Source organism: Triticum dicoccoides, chromosome 6B (assembly GCF_002162155.2).
Source record: "Triticum dicoccoides isolate Atlit2015 ecotype Zavitan chromosome 6B, WEW_v2.0, whole genome shotgun sequence".
Classification (NCBI taxonomy): domain Eukaryota; kingdom Viridiplantae; phylum Streptophyta; class Magnoliopsida; order Poales; family Poaceae; genus Triticum; species Triticum dicoccoides.
The window spans coordinates 142,744,476-142,769,426 of record NC_041391.1 but is presented as its reverse complement, the minus strand read 5'-3'; the positions used below and the strand labels follow the sequence as shown (position 1 = coordinate 142,769,426).

General features: G+C 39.3%; 1 protein-coding gene and 1 pseudogene across 1 annotated transcript; one reads left to right on the top strand and one right to left on the bottom strand.

Annotated features, from left to right (window-relative positions):
* Nucleotides 1-16,360: 16,360 nt before the first annotated feature.
* LOC119320911 lies at nucleotides 16,361-17,794 on the top strand (annotated as a pseudogene).
* An 827-nt stretch (nucleotides 17,795-18,621) lies between these two features.
* LOC119320909 lies at nucleotides 18,622-19,604 on the bottom strand. Its single transcript, XM_037594816.1, has 3 exons — nucleotides 19,422-19,604; nucleotides 18,898-19,025; nucleotides 18,622-18,814 (listed from the first exon to the last, which is right to left on the bottom strand). Exons 1-3 carry the CDS (start codon nucleotides 19,602-19,604, stop codon nucleotides 18,622-18,624), a joined length of 504 nt encoding a protein of 167 aa, XP_037450713.1.
* Nucleotides 19,605-24,951: the final 5,347 nt, after the last annotated feature.

Genomic DNA, 24,951 nt, shown 5'->3' with positions numbered 1-24,951 from the left:
CTTCGGTACATCAAAACTTATAAACTCATAATAAAACTATCATCGTAACGTTAAGCGTGCGGACCCTACGGGTTCAAGATCTATGTAGACATGACCTAGAACTGTTTCCGGTCAATAACCAATAGCGGAACCTGCATGCTCATATTGGCTCCTACATATTCTACGAAGATCTTTATCGGTCAAACCGCATAACAACATACGTTGTTCCCTTTGTCATCGGTATGTTACTTGCCCGAGATTCGATCGTCGGTATCTCAATACCTAGTTCAATCTCATTACCGGCAAGTCTCTTTACTCGTTATGTAATGCATCATTTCGTAACTAACTCATTAGCTACATTGCTTGCAAGGCTTATAGTGATGTGCATTACCGAGAGGCCCCAAAGATACCTCTCCGACAATCGGAGTGACAAATCCTAATCTCGAAATACGCCAACCCAACATGTACCTTCGGAGACACCTGTAGAGCTCCTTTATAATCACCCAGATACGTTGTGATGTTTGGTAGCACACAAAGTGTTCCTCTGGTAAACGGGAGTTGCATAATCTCATAGTTGTAGGAACATGTATAAGTCATGAAGAAAGCAATAGCAACATACTAAACGATCAAGTGCTAGGCTAACGGAATGGGTCAAGTCAATCACATCATTCTCCTAATGATGTGACCCCGTTAAGAAAATGACAACACATGTCTATGGTTAGGAAACATAACCATCTTTGATTAATGAGCTAGTCAAGTAGAGGCATACTAGTGACATTATGTTTGTCTATGTATTCACACATGTATCATGTTTCCGGTTAATACAATTCTAGCATGTATAATAAACATTTATCATGATATGAGGAAATAAATAATAACTTTATTATTGCCTCTAGGGCATATTTCCTTCACCAAGCACAAATCTATGACCTGCAAAACCAGAACTGTGAGTATGAATATAGATTCAGGAGGATGAGTTTGGCTGCAGATTTAAGGATCCCGGAGACTCGATCGTCCTTCTATGATGGAGAGCCTATGCCTTGGAAGACGAACGACAAGCCTACATCATCGACAGCTCCTACTTCACCACCTCTGAGGACATAATCACATGGGGTATGGGCACTCCCCTTGGAAATTGCTAAGCTTGGGGGAGGTGCCACGGTATTGTATCACCATCATACTCCTATCTTTACCATTTTATTTAGTTCGACCCTTTTAGTAGTATCTTGATCTAGTAGATTGAAGTTTTGATATCAAGTAGTTTTTAGTTTTGCATTGTGATCTCTTTTTGTAATCGAGTCCGTGAGCTATCTATAATAAAGATTAGTGTTGAGTCAAGGGCTTTGCTATGTTGATATGATCTTGAGAAAGTAGAAAGAATAAAAGAGTTCATATTGACCTTATGGATAGTGATGACTTCATACATAGAAAGTATGAGGCATAAAAGTTCTTGAGGGTTGATAAACGTAGTTTTGATCATTGTTGCAATTAATAGGAGGTGATAAGTAAAGAGGGGTTCACATACAAATATATTATCTTGGACACCTTTTATGATTGGGAGCACTCAATAAATATTACATGCTAAAAGAGTTGACGTTGGACAAGGAAGACAATGTAATGGTTTATGTTTTCGCACATCTTAGTTAAAGTATATTGTCATTGACCTTCCAAACATCTTGAGCTTGCCTTTCCCCCTCATGCTAGCCAAATTCCTTGCACCAAGTAGAGATACTACTTGTGCTTCCAATTATCCTTAAACCCAGTTTTGCCATGAGAGTCCACCATACCTACCTATGGATTGAGTAAGATCCTTCAAGTAAGTTGTCATGTTGCAAGCAATAAAAATTGCTATATAAATATGTATGACTTATTAGTGCAGAGAAAATAAGCTTTGTACGATCTTGTTGTGGAAGTAATAAAAGAGACGGACTGCATAATAAAGGTCCACATACAAGGGGCAATATAAAGTGACGTTCTTTTGCATTAAGATTTTGTGCATCAACCCTAAACGCACATGACAACCACTGCTTCCCTCTGCGAAGGGCCTATCTTTTACTTTATGTTTTTACTTTATTCTTGAGTCAAGGTGATCCACACCTTTCCCTTTTTCATTTTATCCTTTGGCAAGATCTTCGTGTTTGAAAGATCATGATATATATATCCAATTGGATGTAAGTTAGCATGGGCTATTATTGTTGACATCACCTAAAGGTGAATACATTGGGAGGCAACACAATAAGCCCCTATCTTTCTCAGTGTCCGGCTGAAACTCCATAACCACAAGTATTGCATGAGTGTTAGAAATTGTAGAAGACTACAAGATAGTTGAGTATGTGAACTTGCTGAAAAGCTCTGTTGTTGACTCTTTCTGATGTTATGATAAATCGCAATTGCTTCAATGACTGAGATTATAGTTTGTTAGTCCCCAATGAAGTTTTTGAACCATACTTGACATTGTGAATTGATTGTTACTTGAGCATAAGAAATCGTATGACAAATTCTATATATGTTGCTATTATAAGAATGATCATGATGCCCTCATGTCCGTATTTTATTTTTATCAACACCTCTATCTCTAAACATGTGGACATATTTTTTGATTTCGGCTTCCGCTTGAGAACAAGCTAGTCTAAGCTTGGGGGAGTTGATACTTCCATTTTGCATCATGCTTTTATATAAATATTTATTGCATTATGGGCTGTTATTAAACATTATATCTCAATACTTATGGCTATTCTCTCTTATTTTACAAGGTTTACCATGAAGAGGGGGAATGCCGGCAGCTGGAATTCTGGCTGGAAAAGGAGCAAACATTGGAAACCTATTCTGCACTGCTCCAAAAACCCTGAAACTCCACGAAACATGTTTTTGGAATTAATAAGAATTATTGGGCGAAAGAAATACGTTAGGGGGCCCACACCCTGTCCAGGAGGGTGGGGGGCGCCCCCCCTACTGGGCGCGCCCCCTATCTCCTGGGCCCCCTGGTGGGCCCCCGGTGTCCATCTTCTGCTATATGAGAGCTTTTACCCTGGAAAAATCGTGGGCAAGCTTACGAGACGAAACTCCGCCGCCACGAGGCGGAACCTTGGCAGAACCAATCTAGGGCTCTGGCGGAGCTGTTCTGCCGGGGACACTTCCCTCCGGGAGGGGGAAATCATCACCAACGTCATCACCAACGATCCTCTCATCGGGAGGGGGTCAATCTCCATCAACATCTTCACCAGCACCATCTCCTCTCAAAACCCTAGTTCATCTCTTGTATCCAATCTTGTATCAAAACCACAAATTGGTACCTGTGGGTTGCGAGTAGTGTTGATTACTCCTTGTAGTTGATGCTAATTGGTTTACTTGGTGAAAGATCATATGTTCAGATCCTTAATCATATTATTACTCCTCTGATTATGAACATGAATATGCTTTGTGAGTATTTATGTTTGTTCCTGAGGACATGGGTGAAGTCTTGCTATTAGTAGTCGTTCGATATTTGTTCCTGAGGACATGATTATGAACATGAATTTGGTATTCGTTCGATATTTTGATGAGATGTATGTTGTCTTTTCCTCTAGTGGTGTTATGTGAATGTCGACTACATGACACTTCACCATTATTTGGGCCTAGAGGAAGGTATAGGGAAGTAATAAGTAGATGATGGGTTGCTAGAGTGACAGAAGCTTAAACCCTAGTTTATGCGTTGCTTCGTTAGGGGCTGATTTGTATCCATATGTTTAATGCTATGGTTAGGTCTTAATACTTCTTTTGTAGTTGCGGACGCTTGCAATAGAGATTAATCATAAGTGGGATGCTTATCCAAGTAAGGGCAGTACCCAAGCACCGGTTCACCCACATAACAAATTATCAAAGTACCGAACGCGAATCATATGAACGTGATGAAAACTAGCTTGACGATAATTCCCATGTGTCCTTGGGAGCTCCTTTCTCATTATTAGAAATTGTACAGGCTTACCCTTTGCTTCAAAAAGGATTGGGCCACCTTGCTGCACTTTATTTACTTTATTTACTTGTTACTCGTTACTATTTATCTTATCACAAAACTATCTATCACCTACAATTTCAGTGCTTGCAGAGAAAACCTTACTGAAAACCTCTTATCATTTCCTTCTGCTCCTCATTGGGTTTGACACTCTTACTTATCGAAAGGAGTACGATAGATCCCCTACACTTGTGCCCTCCGGACTCCGTTTTCTTGCCTGATATTTCTTTTGGTCGGTAAAAAATCATTATATAATCTCCCGAAGGTTTTGACCACCGTAGCACGACAAAATCCTCGGTTTTTGTTTTGAGTTGTCTCTGCCGCAGTTAGACCAAGATGTCTTCTCAAGAGTCAGTCGGGGAGAGCTGGGTATCTCACCCGACACCATGGCCAAAAGCAAACAGCGATGCCGATTACTTTGGGCCATCAACTGAGGAAGAGATGGAGGCCGACTTGAAAAGGATAGATGCCATGGAGGAAGATCAAGAAGTTACCTCTCGTCTCCAAGCCAGATGATGGAGGAACTCCAGAGCTCAGAAATTCCAAATTCGATCATCCCTCCCAATGCTAGATTTCTTTCTTATGAAAATATGAAAAATAGTGTTACTTGTTCTCCCGCAGCTATGCAACATCCATGGGTGAAAGAAGCTTTAGCCGTCGCGGGTAAACTCCGGAAGGAAACACTAGATCTTAAGAAGCAAGTCAATAAGATCGAGGAATAGAGTCATATCCTAAGGGGCATCATTGCCAAAAAAAATATCACATCACTACCTCCGAAGAAAGAGACATAAATACATGGGTATCGGCACTTCCCTTAGCAACTGCCAAGCTTGGGGGAGGTGCCCCAGTATCGTATCACCATCACACTTCTATCTTTACTGTTTTTCTTACTTCGATCCTTTTGGTTATTTCTTGATCTAGTAGAATAAAGTTTAGTATGATCTAGCTTTGAGTTTTTGTGTTGATGCTTATCTATGCAATCGAGTCCGTGAGCTATATATAATAAAGATTAGTCTTGAGTCGAGGGCTTGGTTATCTTGCTATGATCTTGAGGGAATAAAAGAAAAAAGGAAATAATAAATAGAAATAAGGAGATCATATTGATCTTATGGAGAGTAATGACTTCACATATAAAAAGTATGATGAATAAAAGTTGTTGAGAGTTGACAAACATAGTTTTGGTCATCATTGCAATTAATAGGAAGTAATAAAGAAAGAGAGGTTTTCACATATAAATATACTATCGTGGACATCTTTTATGGTTGTGAGCACTCATTAAACTATGACATGTTAAAAAGTTGATGTTGGACAAGGAAGACAATGTAATGGGTTATGTTTTCTTATATCTGAAATAAAATATATTGTCATGGATCATCCAACATGTTGAGCTTGCCTTTCGACCTCATGCTAGCCAAATTCTTTGAACCAAGTAGAGATACTACTTGTGCTTCCAAATATCCTTAAACCCAGTTTTGCCATGAGAGTCCATCATATCTACCTATGGATTGAGTAAGATCCTTCAAGTAAGTTGCCATTGTTGCAAGAAATAAAAATTGCTCTCTAAATATGTATGATCTATTAGTGTGGAGAAAATAAGCTTTATACGATCTTGTGATATGGAAGAAATAAAAGCGACGGACTCCATAATAAACGTCCCTATCACAAGTGCAATATAAAGTGACGTTCTTTTGCATTAAGATTTTGTGCATACAAACATAAAAGCACATGACAACCTCTGCTTCCCTCTACGAAGGGCCTATCTTTTATTTTTGTCTTATACCTTATACAAGAGTCATGGTGATCTTCATCCTTCCTTTTTTACACTTTATCCTTTGGCAAGCACTATGTGTTGGAAAGATCCTGATATATATATATATATATATATATCCAATTGGATGTGGGTTTTCATAAAGCATTATTGTTGACATTACCCTGGAGGTAAAAGGTTGGGAGGCAAAACTATAAGCCCCTATCTTTCTCTGTGTCCGATTAAAACTTCATACCCATAAGTATTGCGTGAGTGTTAGCAATTATGAAAGACTAAATGATAGTTGAGTATGTGGACTTGCTGAAAAGCTCTTATATTGACTCTTTCTGATGTTATGATAAATTGCAATTTCTTCAATGACTCAGACTATAGTTCGCTAGTTTTCAATGAAGTTTCTGATTCATACTTGACATTGTGAATAGATTGCTACTTTAGCATAAGAAATCATATGACAATATATATGTTGTTATTCTAAGAATGATCATGATGCCCTCATATCCGTATTTTATTTTGTCGACACCTCTATCTCTAAACATGTGGACGTATTTTTTGATATCGGCTTCCGCTTGAGGACAAGCGAGGTCTAAGATTGCCGGAGTTGATACGTCCATTTTGTATCATGCTTTTATTTTGATATTTATTGCATTATGGGATGTTATTACACATTATGTCACAATACTTATTCCTTTTCTCTCTTCTTTTACAAGGTTTACATGAAGAGGGAGAATGCCGGCAGCTGGAATTCTGGGTTGGAAAAGGAGCAAATATTAAAGACCTATTCTGCACAACTCCAAAAGTCCTGAAACTCAATGAAAGTCAGTTTTCGAATAAATTAAAAATATTGAGTGAAGAAAGCACCAGAGGGGGGCCACCCACTGTCCACGAGGGTGGAGGGCGCACCCTACCCCCTGGGCGCGCCCCTGCCTCGTCGGCGACCTGGAAGCCCCCCGATGCCTGTCTTCTGGTATAAGGTGTCTTTTGCCCTGGAAAAAATCAGAAGGAAGCTTTCGGGACGAAGCGCCACCGTTTCGAGGAAGAACCTTGGCGGAACCAATCTAGGGCTCCGACGGAGCTGTTTTGCCGAGGAAACATCCCTCCGGGAGGGGGAAATCGTCACCATCGTCATCACCATCGATCCTCTCATCGGGAGGGGGTCAATCTCCATCAACATCTTCACTAGCACCATCTCCTCAAACTCTAGTTCATCTCTTGTATCCGATATTTGTCTCAAAACCTTAGTTTGGTACCTGTGGGTTGCTAGTAGTGTTGATTACTCTTTGTAGTTGATGCTAGTTGGTTAATTCGGTGGAACATCATATGTTCAGACCCTTTATGCACATTAATACCCCTCTAATTATAAACATGAATATGACTTGTGAGTAGTTACATTTGTTCCTAAGGACATGGGAGAAGTCTTGTTATAAGTAGTCATGTGAATTTGGTATTCGTTCGATATTTCGATGAGATGTATGTTGTCTTTCCTCTAGTGGTGTTATGTGAACGTCGACTACATGACACTTCACCATTGTTTGGGCATAGGGGAAGGCATTGGGAAGTAATAAGTAGGTGATGGGTTGGTAGAGTGACAGAAGCTTAAACCCTAGTTTATGCGTTGCTTCGTAAGGGGCTGATTTGGATCCATATGTTTCATGCTATAGTTAGGTTTACCTTAATTCTTCTTTCGTAGTTGAGGATGCTTGTGAGAGGGGTTAATCATAAGTGGGATGCTTGTCCAGGGAAGGGAAGTACCCAAGCACCAGTCCACCCACATATCAAATTATCAAAGTACCGAACGCAAATCATATGAGCATGATGAAAACTAGCTTGACGATAATTCCCATGTGACCTCGGGAGCACTTTCCTTTATATAAGAGTTCTTCCAGGCTTGTCCTTTGCTACAAAAAGGATTGGGCCAGCTTGCTGCACCTTGTTTACTTTTGTTAATTGTTACCCGTTATGAATTACCTTATCACAAAACTATCTATTACCGATAATTTCAGTGCTTGCAGAGAATACCTTACTGAAAACTGCTTGTCATTTCCTTCTGCTCCTCGTTGGGTTCGACACTCTTACTTATCGAAAGGATTACGATAGATCCCCTATACTTGTGGGTCATCACTATGCTAGTTGATTATTGTTCCCATAAGTTGTTTGCTCACAAAATCCCTATGCATAGGAAGTGGGTTAGACTTAAATGTGATTTCCATGTGATTCATGATGCTCTTGTTATATTTCAATTCTTATCTTTTATGCGAGCATCATTGAAATCTTCATGCCTAGCTTAAAAGGCATAAAAGAAAAGATCTTGTTGGGAGACAACCCAACACTTTTACCTACTTTTTTGTGTGTTCACATGATTACGCTACTGTAGTAACCATTTTTTATAGCTTTTGTTCCAATAAAGTGCCAAGTAAAGCCTTTAGGATCTTTTTGGGTGACAGTTGTTCGATCTTGCTGAAAAACAAAAACCTAATTTTGCTCTTTTGCTTTTTTCAGAATATTCATATACAAATTTCCATAAATCACAGAAATGTGATTTTGCTCTTTTGCTTTTTTCAGAATATCCATATACAAATTTCTCAGGTTATCCTAATTTTTCAGAATTTTTGGAGTAGCAGAAGTATGGTTGAGGTACAAATTACTACAAACTGTTATGTTTCTGACAGATTCTGTTTTCAATGCATAGTTTGCTTGTTTTCTAGTTTCTATGGCTTATATTGCTCAATATAAATTATAGAAATGATATGCTACAGTAGGCATTGTGTGGAAACAATTATGAATATTGTATTGGACAGTAACAAAGTGAAATGATTTGCTCTTTATCATACTAACCTATCTCACGTAGTTCCGTTAAGTTTTGTGTGATTGAAGTTTTCAAGTTTTGGGTGAGATATCGATATGTGGAGAATAATAAGTGAGAAAACCCTAAGCTTGGGGATGCCCAAGGCACCGCAAGGTAACATTCAAGGAAGATCCAAGCAACTAATCTTGGGGATGCCCCAGAAGGTATCCCCTCTTTCGTCTCCAACATTATCGGTAACCACACTTGGAGCTATGTTTTCATTCATCACATGAAATGTGTTTTTCTTGGAGCATCATTTTATTTTGTTAGTATTTGCTTGTTGTTATTTATAATAATGTTTTCATATTTTATTTCAATAAAAGTGGCAATGATAGCCTTTGCCATGTTTATTTTGCAAGAATACATGTTGCTGTTTGAAAACAGAAAGTTTACCGCTGTTGCAAAAAATCCCTACAAAAGTCAGAATGTGATAAAATGTTGAAACTTTTTGAAAAATAAGCTCTGATAAATTTTCTATAGTGTGTTAAATTTACATAATCTTTGGAGTTTAAGAAGTATTGATACTCTTGTAGTCTTTACAAACTGTACTATTTTGGCAGATTGCTGTTATGTTTGCATTGTTTGCACATGTTTGCTTGTTTAATTATTCTATTTGAGGATAGGAGTATTAAATATGCAGAGGCATTTAGTATGCAATGTTGAATAATAATTTTAGTGATTTGCTACAGTAGAGAATGATATGGTTTTTGCATTGGTTTATACTAACTTATCTCATGAGTTCTTGTTGAGTTTTGTGTGGATGAAGCTTTTGAGATTTAGGAAAACCATGATATGAGAGGAATTAAGGAGACACAAAAGCTCAAGATTGGGGATGCCCAAGGCATCCCAAGATAATATTTCAAGAAGTCTCAAGCATCTAAGCTTGGGGATGCCCCGGCAGGCATCCCACCTTTTGTCTTCAACAACTATCGGTTAGTATCGGCTGAGCCTAAGTTTTTGCTTCTTCACATGAGTTGTGCTATGCTTGAAATGTCATTTTTATTTTGTTTTGCTTGTTGTTTTAATAAAGTACTTAGATCTGAAAGTTTTTAAATAAAATAGAGTCCTCAAATAGTTGCCAGAGAGGCTAGGTAAGCGGCACGCACATCCCGTCAACAAAGCTCTTTTCTATGGAATTGCTCTAGTGCTTCACTTATATCTTTTTGAGCATGGTGTGCTTTAGTATTTTTGAAGAAATTCTCTCTTGCTTCACTTAAATTAATTTGAGAGAAAGAAATATTATGCTCATGATCTTCACTTATATTTGTTTGAGCTTATCAAAAGCAATACATGAAAATTAGTTCCAAAGTGATAGATATCCAAGAAGGATATAATAAAAACTTCCATTAGGATCATTGGACAAAATAAACATGATTCCTTACAATAGTTTTGAGATATGATGATGTGATATGTGAGTCATGTTGATGAGTAATTATGCTTTAGTAAGAATATTGGTGTTAAGGTTTGTGATTCCCTATGCAAGCACGAAAGTCAATAGTTATGCAATGAAATTACATCCTACTTGTGGTGAATTATTCGATGTTAATTATGCTCAATGCTCGCTTATGAGATTATTTGTTTCTTGGTTGGTCGCTTCTCAATCTTTTGCTAGCCTTCATTTTGCACTAAATATGATCACTACTTGTGAATCCAAAATCCTTTAAACCAGTTTTGCCGCATGAGTCCACTATACCTACCTATATGCGGTATTCTTTTGCCGTCCTAAGCAAATTTGTGTGTGCCATCTGTAATTTTCAAAATAAATTTCTCTTTTGTGTGCTCGTACCGCTCATGAAGCGGTAGGGGGTGGCCAATATTTTCCATGCTAGATGTGTTATTCTCAAGGTGAGTGCTTATTCACTTGTCATTGCACGAGAATATAGCAAGGGTATTAGGGATGCCCAGTCCCAAAATGAAAAATGAATTTACTTTATGTTGTCAAATAATAAATTCCTTGGAAAGTGTTGGTATGGAGGGCACACGTGGATACGGTTAGCCATGGAAAGTGAAAGTATGGTGGAAAAAGGAGTAAAATTTATTTTCTGTTTGGGAACCGCCTATGATATATCTAGCATGGAAAGTGTTGGGAGCTCTAAGTCGTTTTCATTGGTGGGAAAAGTATGCCTCTCAAAATGTTTTTATCTCTCGATTTTTGCTTTGAGGTCTGGCACCTCTACAAATCCCTACTTCCCTCTGCGAAGGGCCTTTCTTTTACTTTATGAAATTTTTATGTTTAATTTGAGTCTCGATCTTCTCTTTTAAAGGACCAATTAGGAGGTACTATGATCGTACTTGAGCATTTGGTGTAGTTAATATGCGTGTGTGTTTCATGAATGGATCAATGATTGAGCATGATGGGCTAGGGATAGCTTATTTTAGTGTTGATATTTTGAAAGACATGGTTGCTTGTTGATATGCTTGAGTATTTAAGTCTCATGTCAAAACTAGACTATTGCTTTGAACCATATAAAAGTCCAAATATCCATGCTACAAAGAAAAAATATGAGATGACATGTTAGGCAGCATTCCACATCAAAAATTCTATTTTATCATTTACCTACTCGAGGACGAGCAGGAATTAAGCCTGGGGATGCTTATACGTCTCCAACGTATCTATAATTTTTTATAGTCCCATGCTGTTATATTATCATTCTTGGATGTTTTATAATCATTTTATATCAATTTTTTAGTACTAACCTATTGACATAGTGCCAAGTGCCAGTTGCAGTTTTTTGCATGTTTTTTTACATCGCAGGAAATAAATATCAAATGGAGTCCAAACACCGCAAAACTTTTTGTGAATTTTTATGGAACAGAAGACCACCAATGGGCCAGAGGAACACCAGGGGGTGCCCCAAGGGGGGCACAACCCACCAGGGCGCGCCTGGGCCCCCAGGCGCGCCCAGGTGGGTTGTGACCACCTCGGTGGCCTCCTGCACCCCCTATTTACCCTATAAATTCACAAATATTCCCGAAACCCTCTGGGTTAACCTAGATCAGAAGTTCCACCGCCGCAAGGATCTGTAGCCACCAAAAAGCAATCTAGACCCCTTTCTGGCACCCTGCCGGAGGGGGGAATCATCTCCGGTGGCTATCTTCATCATCCTTGAGGCCACCACGATGTGGAAGGAGTAGTCCACCCTCGGGGCTGAGGGTTTGTACCAATAGCTATGTGTTTAATCTCTCTCTCTTGTGTTCTTGAGATGTCACGATCTTGATGTACCGCGGGCTTTGTTAATATAGTCGAATCATATGGTATTTTCCCCTCTCTATCTTGTTGTGATGAATTGAGTTTTTCCCTTTGAGATTTTGTTGTTATCGGATTGAATACTTTTATGGATTTGAGAGCACTTGATATATGTCTTGCAATTGAATACTCGTGGTGACAAGGGGGTATTGTATTGATTCACTTGATATATGTGTTGGCACTCAACTCGCAGATTCCTGAGGTGACATTGGGGTAATCTATGCATAGGGGTTGATGCATGTTCTTATCTTTGTTTCTCTGGTAGAAATCTTGGGACACTCTTTGAGGTTCTTTGTGTTGGATTGAATATGATCTGAATTTGCTTTTGTGTTATTTTAGTACGAACTCTTGTTTAGATCAATCGGAAAGAATAACTTCGTGTTATTTTAGTACGAACTCTAGGATAGATTGATCAGAAAGAATAGCTTTGAGGTGGTTTCGTACCCTACAAACAATTTTGTCTTATATTCTCCGCTAGATAGGAACTTTGGAGTGATTCTTCGTTGCACGTTGAGGGACGGTTATATGATCCAATTATATTAGCATTGTTCAGAGATTGCACTAGCAAAAGTACGGACCCCAGGCCTCATTTTCAAGCATTGCAATACCGTTTGTGCTCACTTTTACCAATTTCTACCTTGAATTTTTTATTATTTAGATTATAAAAATATATTTCTACCATCCATATTACACTTTTATCACCATTTCTTCGCCGAACTAGTGCACCAATACAATTTGCCATTGTATTGGGTGTGTTGGGGACACAAGAGATTTCTTGTATTTGATTGCAGGGTTGTTCGAGAGAGGCCATCTTCATCCTATGCCTCCCACAGATTGATAAACCTTAGGTCATCCACTTGGGGGAAAATTGCTACTGTCCTACAAAACTCTGCGCTTGGAGGCCCAACACTAGTCTGCAAGAATAAAGTTGCATAGTAGACATCAATAAGCATGGCCATGAGACAAGGATTATGATATAGTCCGGTTTATGGTCACCATCACTGGAACGAGAAAGAGGTCGGGCTACCACAAGGATGACAGACTCGCCTTGAGCCTGACAACATATATCGTGTGGCAAAGGGAACAAAAGTGTGATATGTTGTACAGGTTCACCAACCGGCTTCATTGTTTACATGGTGGTCGGTATGCCTTGCTAGAGGTCGCTACCAACCAAGCAGCTCGGAGGTGATCCAACCTGCGAACAAGCCGACTTGAACCTAAGGGGTCACGCGCTTAAGGGAAGGAACTTGTGAGGTTGTATCCGACTCCACGAGTCAGATGTGATCCTACTTGGACTTGGATGCAAGCTGAACAGACTTTAGACTTTAGGGTCTGTGCAAGGTCCAAGTGTTGACCCCACAACGAATGCCTATATATAGTGGAGGTGCGGCACACACTCATTCGGTTGATCGCTTCGGCGCCATCACAAGGGCTTTGCATGTGTTGCAAGTAGCCACCTCCACTCGCCGCTGACTATGTGATCGGACCTAGTAGTCTGCCGCACTGTGTTTCTCCGCGCGGACACCGATAGAGGTGGTGCCCTTGCACCGCTCCGGCGAACCTATACGTGGGATCTGACAACCGGTTGTTTGAGGGAGATCAAATGAGGAGGAGACACTCTGGACGTGCTGCCCCAACTTCCGTTGCATGTCACTATGCGTCTAGAGGTAACGATCCATGATCCATTCCCGTAGACTGTTCCTGGTTGTTCTGCGTGTAGGAAATTTTTAATACCCTACCCCCCCTTAGGATGAATCTTGTCTTCGAGATTCGCGTTCTCCAGGAATAATTTTGGCTATTCTGCGTATATGTATTCCTTAATTTCCCAGGTCAACACTGAAATGTATAGCATGGATGGAAGTGAACTAATGCTACCACCATACGAGCATATGTACAGCCGGACGGCCCAAACCCGCCACAAACACCCGGGCGGACAGCCCGGCCACTGACCAGTCACAAAAAACTGACCCACTCGGGCACCTCAAACGGGCCTCAAATGCCCGGGCTGGCCGGCACCCCTCTTATTCAGACCAAATATGGGGCGAATATTGCGGTGGCCGGGCTTCCCGCCGACCCGCTACAGGTCGTAGTGGTCCCACCTGCAGCCACCAAAACTCCTTCCTCTCTTATCAATGCACCCAAAGTTTTGTCCCACATCCCCGCGCGAGGCGGATGCTGACCGGCTTAAATAGCCATGCCGGCGGATGGCCGCAAGCTTCTCTGTTGTTTCTTAGGTAAATCAATTCTTCCTATGTGAACGGGATAATTTGACACTAGATTGCGTTTCATCAATTGATGATTGTTCATCGAGTGTCAAGTTTATCTCGTTCTTGTACGTTGATACCGCTACTACAATAGGTGAGACCCATGTATCATCCATACCCACTTTTATACTTAACCAAAGGACCCACTCTACCATGTAGGTCCCAAAGGCTTCCCGGACCCATGTGTCATATGGATCTACTATGCATGGTGATCTCGGGACCCATTGCCTTGTGCATGCGAACATGTCAGACCCACAGGTGGGACCCATTGTAACATGTGGGTGCCAATATATTATATTTTCATCTATGAGCATTAGAGAGTAGATTTTCTTACGTCAATAAATGCAAAAATATTAGATAAATACATAACGAATTCTAATTCTTTTGAAGATTGCCAATTTTCTATCATGAATGTTTATATAATATAATATAATATAGGTGCCAAAATAAAAACACATATGCCCATGCTAATTTCCTAATTTGTAGACCTTATTTAGATTTGTAACAGAAAAATATCACTCAAGATGTATGCGTATGTTTGAATGTTCCCCACAAATGTTTTGAATTATTTTATATTTATCGATAAAAGATCTTTTGCACAATTTCTTAAAATGAATTCTATTTTTATAAACATTATTTGAGATACATGTAGTTCACATTTGAACTATATCCAATAAATAGATAAACTTCATCTAACATCTGAAATCTAATTTGGGTATAAAGTAGTCGAAGACACGGGAATAAAGGGATCATTTTGCTTCACTAGTAACATACGACAATGCACAAATATCTAATTTTTACATGAACATTATAATGTAATGCGTTCCATGTAGAAACCTTTTCCAGTTCAGCCACACCACCACCTATGATAACACTTTTGTGTTGGTTCTGCATATTATCTCGAATTGACCTAATACATTAATCTACTATATTCCACTTGATGTGATTGATTTTTTTAATGTTGCCGACTTTTCTAACAATGCCAACTCGTAATTAAATAAAGTGTTTCCAATAACAACACTATATCAAAAGGAAATAAAAATATATATACAAATGCATAGAATCTTATGGGCCCAAATTTTTCTAAACCCAAGATCTGGCCATACTTGAGCAGCCCAGTAAGGCCAATGGCTATAAATCCCTCGCTCACACAAACCTAACCCTATTTCCCAGCCCCGTCCGCTCCTCACCTCCGCTCCCTTTTTTCCTTGCCGCCAGCCTCCACCTCTCCCATCGGCGCCCACCAGATCGACGCCCTCCGTGTTCCCTCTCCCTGGTCACCTTGCCCCGTGCACACCCCTATGCCTGTGATCACCTCGGCTGCTCCAGATGTCGGCACGTACGTCTGTGGTGTCAGTGGATCTAGCTATTGCGTTGTGCTCGCTCCTCATGTTCGATGTGGGAGGTGGTGGCATCGGATTTTGCCCTCCTTGCCTGCCGCTACTCTTGGCCGGAGGCCCGCTTCATGGTCAGGAATCCCCTATCCTCGCCCCTACGCACGCACGACACAGTTCATCCTCCCCACCTCCGCCATGATGGCCACCAACAGTGTCGCACCCGTCGCCACGTCAAAGAGGGGCGCCTTCATCGTCTTCCCCTCCAGTGGATTATCCATCTAGGACCTCAGGTTTGTCCAGCCTTCCCTTCCCAGAGATAGCGTGTTCTCTGTCTGCTCACGAGATCTTAGATCATGTTAGGATCTTTTATTTTGTTTCGGTCTTGTAGGAAGCCGGGGTAGCCGCCATATCTGGAGAGAGCGGATTGGTCGTCCCCAAGGACCATGCCGATAGTAATTCCAAGATCGACCCTAGATAGGTTACACTCCAAGGTTTTCCCCACGATTTCCTCCTTGACCTATTCTTCTTCCTGCCACTGCCAGTTCTACCGGTTTATTGCTTTAAATCTTACCTATGGTTATTTAGGCATTTATAAGACTTAATTTGTGGCTTGAAGTGATGGGCGGTTGTGGACAAGTAAGATTATGCCAATGCTTGGATTTCGTATTTAGCTAAGCATGCTAACTTTGGGGAGCTATATTTGAGTGTGTATCCATGCCTTGAGAGATTTGGTGAGTATGAAAGCATATGGCTTCTATCCTGTTGTGAATTTATAGATTATCTTGTGCAAACTAGCTACACAAGATCATAGTTAAACTCCTGCTATTAATTTTCGGTATCATTAGCATGTATGGCAACATGCCATATTTATATTAGCTCCAGTTGGAAATAATCTATACTGCTGTACAGATAACATATGATTCTGACAAAATATGGCCTTACGTAATTTCAGGTATGTGACCTCGTAGGAATACATGTGGTGGACAGATGTTGGTTTGGACTGGAACTAGACGAAGAAAAATAGGGGTCATGGCATATTGCAAAGGGTCCAATAAGAGGGACAAGTGCCCTCTTAGATACTGCAAGAATTGCATTCAACAAGTAACATAATTCCATCTCTACTTTTCATAGAGCCTGTGGTAGGCTATCTTGTTCGGGTTTGTTTGTTGATGTTCTCTTTGTTTAATAGGTACCCTTTGATTGTGGATGAAGTGTTGAACAAGGAGGCCTCCGAATGCCCCAAATGCAGGAAGGAGTGCAACTGTGGCGTGTGCCAGTGAGCAATCTGAAGCTCATGCTTGCCATGGGGGATTTCAGATTTTCATTCTTGTTGATGGATCTCTTTATCTGATTCTATTTGGCAGAACTAGAAAGGGGAGGCCCCGACAGTGAGAATAGTTTGTGCTACCAAGAGGATGATGGTCAACCTGGTGTGAACTAAGAGCAATGATGCTCTCAAGGATGAAATAGTCATACCCAGGGGTACTCTCGTGACTTGTCTTGTAGGTATAGATCTGCAATTTGAAGATGTTGGTGCTCCTATTCAATTCTAGAGTTTGTGACTCATTTGGTGAGGTAATTATGGAAAGCAAATAGTAATATGTTTTATTTACCATTTCGTGTTGCATTGGATCATTGATGCATCTACTCCTCATTTCTAAATCTGTTTTGCTTTAGCTAGTTATGGTTAGTTTAGTTGTATGAGAATGTTGCCAAGCTAAAACAAATTGTTGTTTGCTTGTTTCTTCCGTCTTGTTAGCACAAAATAGATCATCAACTTGAGGGGCATATTGTTTTTTATTTCATAATTTATAATCTAATGAAATTTTATTTGTAGTTTATTTATAATTTGGCACCAAACTTGGTATATGTTTCCATAGATGAAAATGTTTAACTGTTTTTAGCTGCCCACTTGCTTTTAGAGACCTTTTCTTCCATATTATAATTAGAATAATGTACCAATTATTGTAGAAGATCTGCAAAATAAGGAAGAGGCAACTACAAGAAACACTCAAAGACTTTACTTCAAGAGGTATCTTTAGTTGTTGTTGACCTTCACATAAAGTTGTTATTTGTCATAAAAATGGTAAAGATATGTAAATATACTCCAAACTGCTATTTCCTTGTTTTTCCCATGTAGTCAATAACTTGGTAAATAAGGTTATCTTTTTAGCCCTTTCATGTATCCAAGACATGGAGATGAATGGATACGAAAAGTCGGCGAGTACACCACTTTGAAGTTACATACAGAAGATTTCACCTTTCGTTGCTTAAATCAGGGGGTATCGGGATATAAAAATTTGAACCCTTCTTGTAAGCTAGAGGTGTTGTATAGTCTATGTGATGAGGCATTACCTTCTGAGTAAGTACAGGCTATCATATTTGCCGTAGTAGTTCAGTTCACTACTGTCATATTAATTATCTTGTTACTTTGTTTAGAAAGTTGAGGACCTGGATTAACATTAAAGGTAGAGAATGTATGGCCAAAGAGAAAAATCAAAGCTCCAACAAGAAAAGTATCTATCTTGGGAAGATCCTTTTTTGTGGTCAAGTCACTTGCTTGACATTAATGGTGATAGGTTTTGTCTTGTTTCCTAGCAACATGAGCTAAAAGAAAGATATAATGACATGGCTAAAACAATGAAAGGAGGAGAAACTACTGGCAATGAGGAATCTAATCATATCATTTCTCGAATAAAGGAAGCATAAGAAGCCTGCTTGACTTCTTCTGCTTCCTTTATTTGAGAAAGGATATTATTAACTACATCTTCTTCCTTTATTTGAGAAAGGAGCTAAAAGGAGTTAATCATATACTTTCTCAAATAAAGGAAGCATAAGAAGCATGTTTGACTTCTTATGCTTCCTTTATTTGAGAAAGGATATTATTAACTTCCTCATTGCTAGCAGTTTCTCCTCCTTCGATTGTTTTAGCCATGTCATTATATCTTCCTTTTAGCTCCTTTTGTTATGACACAATACAAAACCTATGGTCGTTAATGTCAACTAAGTGACTTGACCACAGAAAAGGAACTTCCCAAGATAAATACTTTGTAGTTGCAGCTTTGATTTTTTTTCTCTGGCCACACATTCTCTATCTTTAATGTCAATCCAGGTCCTCAACTTTTTTAACAAAGTAACAAGATAATTAATATGACAGTAAGTAAGTGAACTAATCCAGCAAATATGATACCATTTACTTAGAAGATAATGCCTCATCACACAAACAATTCAGCACCTCCAGCTTACAAGAAGGGTTCAAATTTTTATATCCCGATACCCCCTGATTTAAGCAGCGAAGGGTGAAATTTTCTCTGTGTAATGTCAAAGTGATGTACTCGCCGACTATTCTTATCCATTCATCTCCATGTGTTGGGTGCTCAAAAGAGCTAAGAAAAAAACAACCTCAGTTACCAAGTTATTGACTGCATGGGCAAAAAAACAAGGAAATAGCAGTTTGGAGTATACTTACATATCTTTGCCAATTTCTATGATGGACAGCAACTTTATGTGAAGGTCGGCAACAACTAAAGACACCTCTTCAAGTTGAGTTAAGTCTTTGAGAGTTTCTTCTAGTTGCCCCATCCTTATTTTGCAGATCTACTTACATCATTTGTTACATTATTATATTTATAATGCAAAAGAAAAGGTCTCTAAAAGCAAGCATGCAGGTAAGAACAATTAAAAAATTCATTTACGGAAACATATACCAAGATTGGTCCCAGATTATAAAAAAATGCAAATAAACTTTCATTATATTATAAATTGAGAAATAATAAACAATACCCCACTCAAGTTTATTATCTATTTTGTGTTAACAAGACAGAAGCAATAAGAAAACAACAGATTTTTTAGCTTGGCAACATTCTCAAACAACCTAACTAACCATAACTAGCTAAAGCAAACCGATTTAGAAATGAGGAGTAGATGCATCAATGATCCAATGCAACATGAAATGCTAAATAAAACATATTACTATTTTCTTTCCAAAATTACCTTGCCAAATGAATGAAAGAACTCCAGAAATTGAATTGGAGCACCAACATCTTCAAACTGCAGCTCTATGCTTGCAAGCCAAGTCACGAGAGTACCCCTGGGTACAACTATTTTATCCTTGAGAGCATCATTGCTCTCAGTTCGCACCAGGTTAGCCTTTGGCCTCTTGGTAGCATAGAGCATTCGCCATGTCGGTGCCTCCCCTTCCCTAGTTCTGCCAAATAAAACCAGATAAAGAGATCCATCAATTAGAAAGAAATTCTAAAATCCCCCCATGTCAAGAATCGACTTCAGATTGCTCACTGGCACACTGCATTTGGGGCATTATCAGGCCTCCTTCTTCAACACCTCATCCGAAATCAAATGGTACATGTTAAACAAATAGAACATTGATAAACAAACCCAAAGAGGATTTCCTCCCACATGCTCTAGGAAAAAGCAGAGAGGAAATTATTTTACTTGTTACGAATGTAATTCTTGCAGTATCTCAGAGGGCACTTGCCCCTCTTATTGGACCCTTTGAAACTTGCTGTGACCCCTCTTTTTTTTCTTACGACATCAAGTAATAGCAAAACAGACGAAAAAATGAAACAAGAGACCATTTATCTTTTTACAGAAATAGTAGGACCCTACTACGTAATTTCTATTGATTTTGGTTAATATTGCAAGCAAGAAAAGAGAAGGAGTTGAGTGCTAAGAAGCCCCTAGAATGATAATCTCCATATAGAAAGGTTTGGCAGTCTCTGTTGTTAGGCAAGAATGCAGTTGATTAGTATGACAGGAGCCCCAATTAGAGAAAACTATTTCTGGTAGGCTTTAGTGAAAAGAAATCTAAAAAATAAGTGACTTTGATCTCCACCGCATCTTCTTCACACATAATACAATAATAGTCCTCACTGAAGAAATTCATGCAGCAAAGCATATCTCTGTTATGAAGTTTATCTTGCAAGAGAAGCCAGATGAAAACCTTGTGTTTCTTTTGATAGGAAGATTAGATAACACTAGCAGATGATTTGTTGGGGTTTTTGAAGAAAGTAGTGAATCATGGGGGATTGAAGGACCTGAAGATCGCTAGAAGAGCTCCAGGAATTTGACATCTGTTGTTTCCTGATGACAGTAGCATATTCTTCCAAGCAAACTAACAACAGGCTGAGGTTGTGAAGAATGTGATACATAAATTTGAGGGGCGCACTGGACAATTGTCAACTTCACAAAAATACTTTCTCTTGTTTAGTAGTGGATGGCAGGTGGAAAGACAAGAGGAGGTGAAATCCACACTAGGAAAGGTGCACATTTGAAGAGAAATAGCTAGGCAATATTCCAACCTATCAATAAAATATTCACTAAGCGGCTCCCAGATTGGAATAAAAATTCCTGTCTATGGCAACCAAGGAAGTGTTGGTCAATAAGTGGAGCAGGATCTTCCTACATACACCATGAGTGTGTTTAAAGTTCCCTCAAGTTCCCATAATGATTACTCCCTCCGTAAGCAGATATAAGAGCGCTTAGATCACTGAGTAGTGATCTAAGTGCTCTTATATTTCTTTATGGAGGGAGCACATGAAAACAATCAGGCGGTTTTGGTGGGGAGAAGATGCAGGAAAAGGATAGTGCATTAGGCATCGTGGGACAATTTGGTCAAACAAAAAATACGTGGAGGCATAGGATTTACAGACACAAAGTGCTTCAACCAGGCTCTATTAGTGCGGCAGGCATGGAGCCTTATCGAGTAGGCAGAGGGTTTATGTGCTCGGTTTTTCAAAGCCGAGGTACTACCCAACTAGCGATGTCCTTGATATAGTTTTTACTGGTGAAGCATCCCACGAATGGAGAGGAATTGAGCTCGGTTTGAAACTTCTTAAAAAAGAGGGATCATTTGAAGAGTCGGTAATTGGTAATTATATTTGAGTCTGTAGGGATAATTAGATTCCAAAGGAAACTTTGTTGAAGATTCAGGGTAGCTGGAGAAATTCAAGGATATGATATCGACATGTGTGGTTTCTTTGATAAGGAAGTTTTCTGACCCGGTGATGCTAAATTGATCATGAAGTTTAAAGTTCCGAGAGGGGACCTTGAGGACAACCATGTGTGGCTCTTTGGAAGCAGTGCGCAGGGTTGCCTACAACCTAAAGCATGCTGACTTCACGATGGCGAGCAACAGTAACAATTCCTATGGGCAGTAGTCCATGTGGTTACTGATTTGGAACACATGTGCCACACAAAATTAAGAGTTTTTGGCTCGTGATTGGCTTCAGACAATCTAGCCACTAAAGAGAGAAATAGCGAAGGTCCCTAGAAGCTGGCAACATTCGTAACATATGTGATGTGCAGTGTGTTGAAGAAAATGTTTTTCATGTGGTGGTGAACTACACTAAAGCCCATGTGTTGAAGGAGGAACTCCGAGCTGTGTGGGACATTCCCGATGAGCATGTCTTTCAGTATTCAAAACTAGAGTGGCTCCTTCTACTCCTCTCTAGAATCAGACCTGAGAACTAGAGTTCTTGTTATGCTGTGGCGTGCATGGCACCTAAGAGCATCGCCAACAGCAGCCCTAAAGGGCGCGCGCTTTGTCCACTTTTTTGTCCATTTGAGTCACCTGGGTGCTTGTTGTCCGCTTGTTTTCAACCGGTGCACCCAACCGGCCGACCCAATTCTCGTCCTCGTAGAAAACAATTTGAACTAAAAAGGCCCGCGACCAGAGATCAGTTCATGCTGGCGCACTTGCTAGCGGCCGGCGCACATGCCAGCACACAAAAAAGGTGCAGGCTTGATACGTCTCCAACCTATCAATAATTTTTTATTGTTCCATGCTATTATAGTATCAATCTTGGACTTTTTCTATAAATTTACAGGCAACAATATATCATTTTCAGGGACTAACCTATTAACTTAGTGCCCAGTGCCAGTTGTTGTTTTTTTGCCTGTTTTTGGTTTTTCAGAATATCAATACCAAACAAAGTCCAAATGCCACGAAACTTTTTGGTGATTTTTTCTAGACATCAGAGACCCTGGAAGCTTCGGGAGGGGACGAGAAGATGGAGCAGTGGCCCATGAGGGGCGTAAAACAAGAGCGCTGGTTGGGAGGCAACCCAATAGTTATCTTAATTTTCTTGTTTATTTTTCTGTTTTCTTGTGTGCACACAATTATGCTACTGTTATGGTTGTGTTTTTGTGTTTTAACTAGTGTTTGTGCCAAGTAAAGCCTTTGGGATGATTTGGATGATAGTTGTTTTGATTCTATGTAAAAACAGAAACTTTTGCATCTAGTAGCAGAATTGTTGTGCTGGAGAGTGATAAAATCATGATTGTTTTACACAGTATTGATATACAAATTTCCCATGTTTCCCTAAGTTTTCAGAATTTTTGGAGTTACATAAGTATGGTCATTGTTCGAAATTACTACAGATTGTTCTCTTGTTGGGAGATTTTGTGTTTTCATTGTGTTGTTCACTTGTTTTGATGAATATATGGTTTGTGTCGGGGGATATAAGCCATGGTGAAGTTAGAATACAGTAGTTATAATGCAATAATAAAATATTAATGGGTTTGCAACAGTACCTAAGGTAGTGATTTGCTTTATTATACTAACGGATCTCACGAAGGTTTTGTTGAGTTTTGTCTACTGAAGTTTTCAAGTTTTGAGTGAGATCACAATGGATGAAGGAATAAGGAGTGGCAAGAGCCTAAGCTTGGGGATGCCCGAGGCACCCCCAAGGTACTATTCAAGGACTCCCAAGAAACTAAGCTTGGGTATGCCCCGGAAAGCATCCCCTCTTCCTTCTACCGACCATCGATAATTTTACTTGGAGTTATATTTGTATTCATCACATGAATTGAGTTTTGCTTGCAGCGTCGTGTATTATATGAGTCTTTGCTTTGTTTTCTTTTTAGTTTGTCACAATCATCTTTGCTGGACACACCTATTTGAGAGGGACACACATTTTTCATGATTTGTTAGAATACTCTATGTTCTTCAGTTATATCTTTTGAGCTAGGCAGTTGCTCTAGTGCTTCACTTATATCTTTTTAAGCACGACGGTATTATATTTTGGAGAAATATATGAACTCTCATGCTTCACTTATATCTTTTTGAGAGTTGATAAAAGTAATGGTAATTTGCACAAGATATGAATTTGTTCCCAATGTAATGAATATTCAAGAAGGATATAATAAAAACTTTCATCTAGATCATTGGATATAATAAGTTTGATTCCTTGCAATATTTTTGCGATAGGGAGATGATAATATGTGAATTATTCTAGTGAGTAATTGTGGTTTAGTAAGAATATTGGTGTTAAGGTTTGTGATTCCCTATGAATGCACGTAAAGTCAATAGTTATGCAATGAAGTTATATCCAACTTATGGTGCATTACTCAGTGTTAGTTATTCTCAATGCATGTTTATGACCGTTTTGTTTTCTGCTTGGTTGCTTCTCAATCTACTTGCTAGCCTCCATTTGTATTAAGTGGGAATACTTCTTGTGCATCCAATTCCTTAAACCAAAAGTTGTGCCAAATGAGGCCAGTATATCTACCTATATGTGGTATTTACATGTCGTTCCAAGTAAATTTGCATGTGCCAACTCTAATCATTCAAAAGCAATTTGTTTTTCATGCCTATACCGCTCATGAAGCGACAGAGGGTGGTCAATATCTTTCATGTTGGATGGGTTAATCTCAAGATGAGTGTTTATTTACTTGTCTTTGCACTAGAAAATGGCCGGTAATAGGGATGCCCAGTCCCGAAATGAAAAATAAATAATAAATTCCTTGGAAAGTTGAAAGTTTAGAAGGCACCCGTGGATACGGCTGGCCATGTATTGTGCAAGAATGGTGGAAAGGAAATAAACTTTGTTTTTTGTTTGGGAACTGCCTATAATGTGTGTAGCATGGGAGATATTGGAAACTTTTGATCGTGACATTGACAGGAAAAACATGCCTTTCTCAAAGAATAATTATATCTCTATTTAAAACTTTGAGCTCTAGCACCTCTGTAAATCTCTGCTTGCCTCTGCGAAGGGCCTGTCTATTTTACTTTTATGCAATTTTTATTTTGAGTCTACATATTATCTTATAAAGAACCAACTGGAGAGCACTATTGCCATACTTGTGCATTGGATGTAGTTAATCTTGAGTGTGTTCCATGAATGGATCAATGAATGAGCATGATGGGCTAGGGATAACTTTCTTTAGCGTTGATATTTTGAAAGGCATGGTTGCTTGTTAGTATGTTTGAGTATTTATATCTTCATGTCAAACTATAGACTATTGTTTTGAATCACTTGAGTCCAGATATCCATGCCACAAATGAAAACACTATATGATGAATATGATAGGTAGCATTCCACATCAAAAATTTTGTTTTTTGTCATTTACCTACTTGAGGACGAGCAGGAATTAAGCTTGGGGATGCTTGAAATGTCTCCAACGTAACAATAAGTTTTGATTGTTCCATGCTATTATAGTATGAATCTTGGATGTTTTATATGCATTTACAAGCAATTATATATCATTTTTGGGACTAACCTAT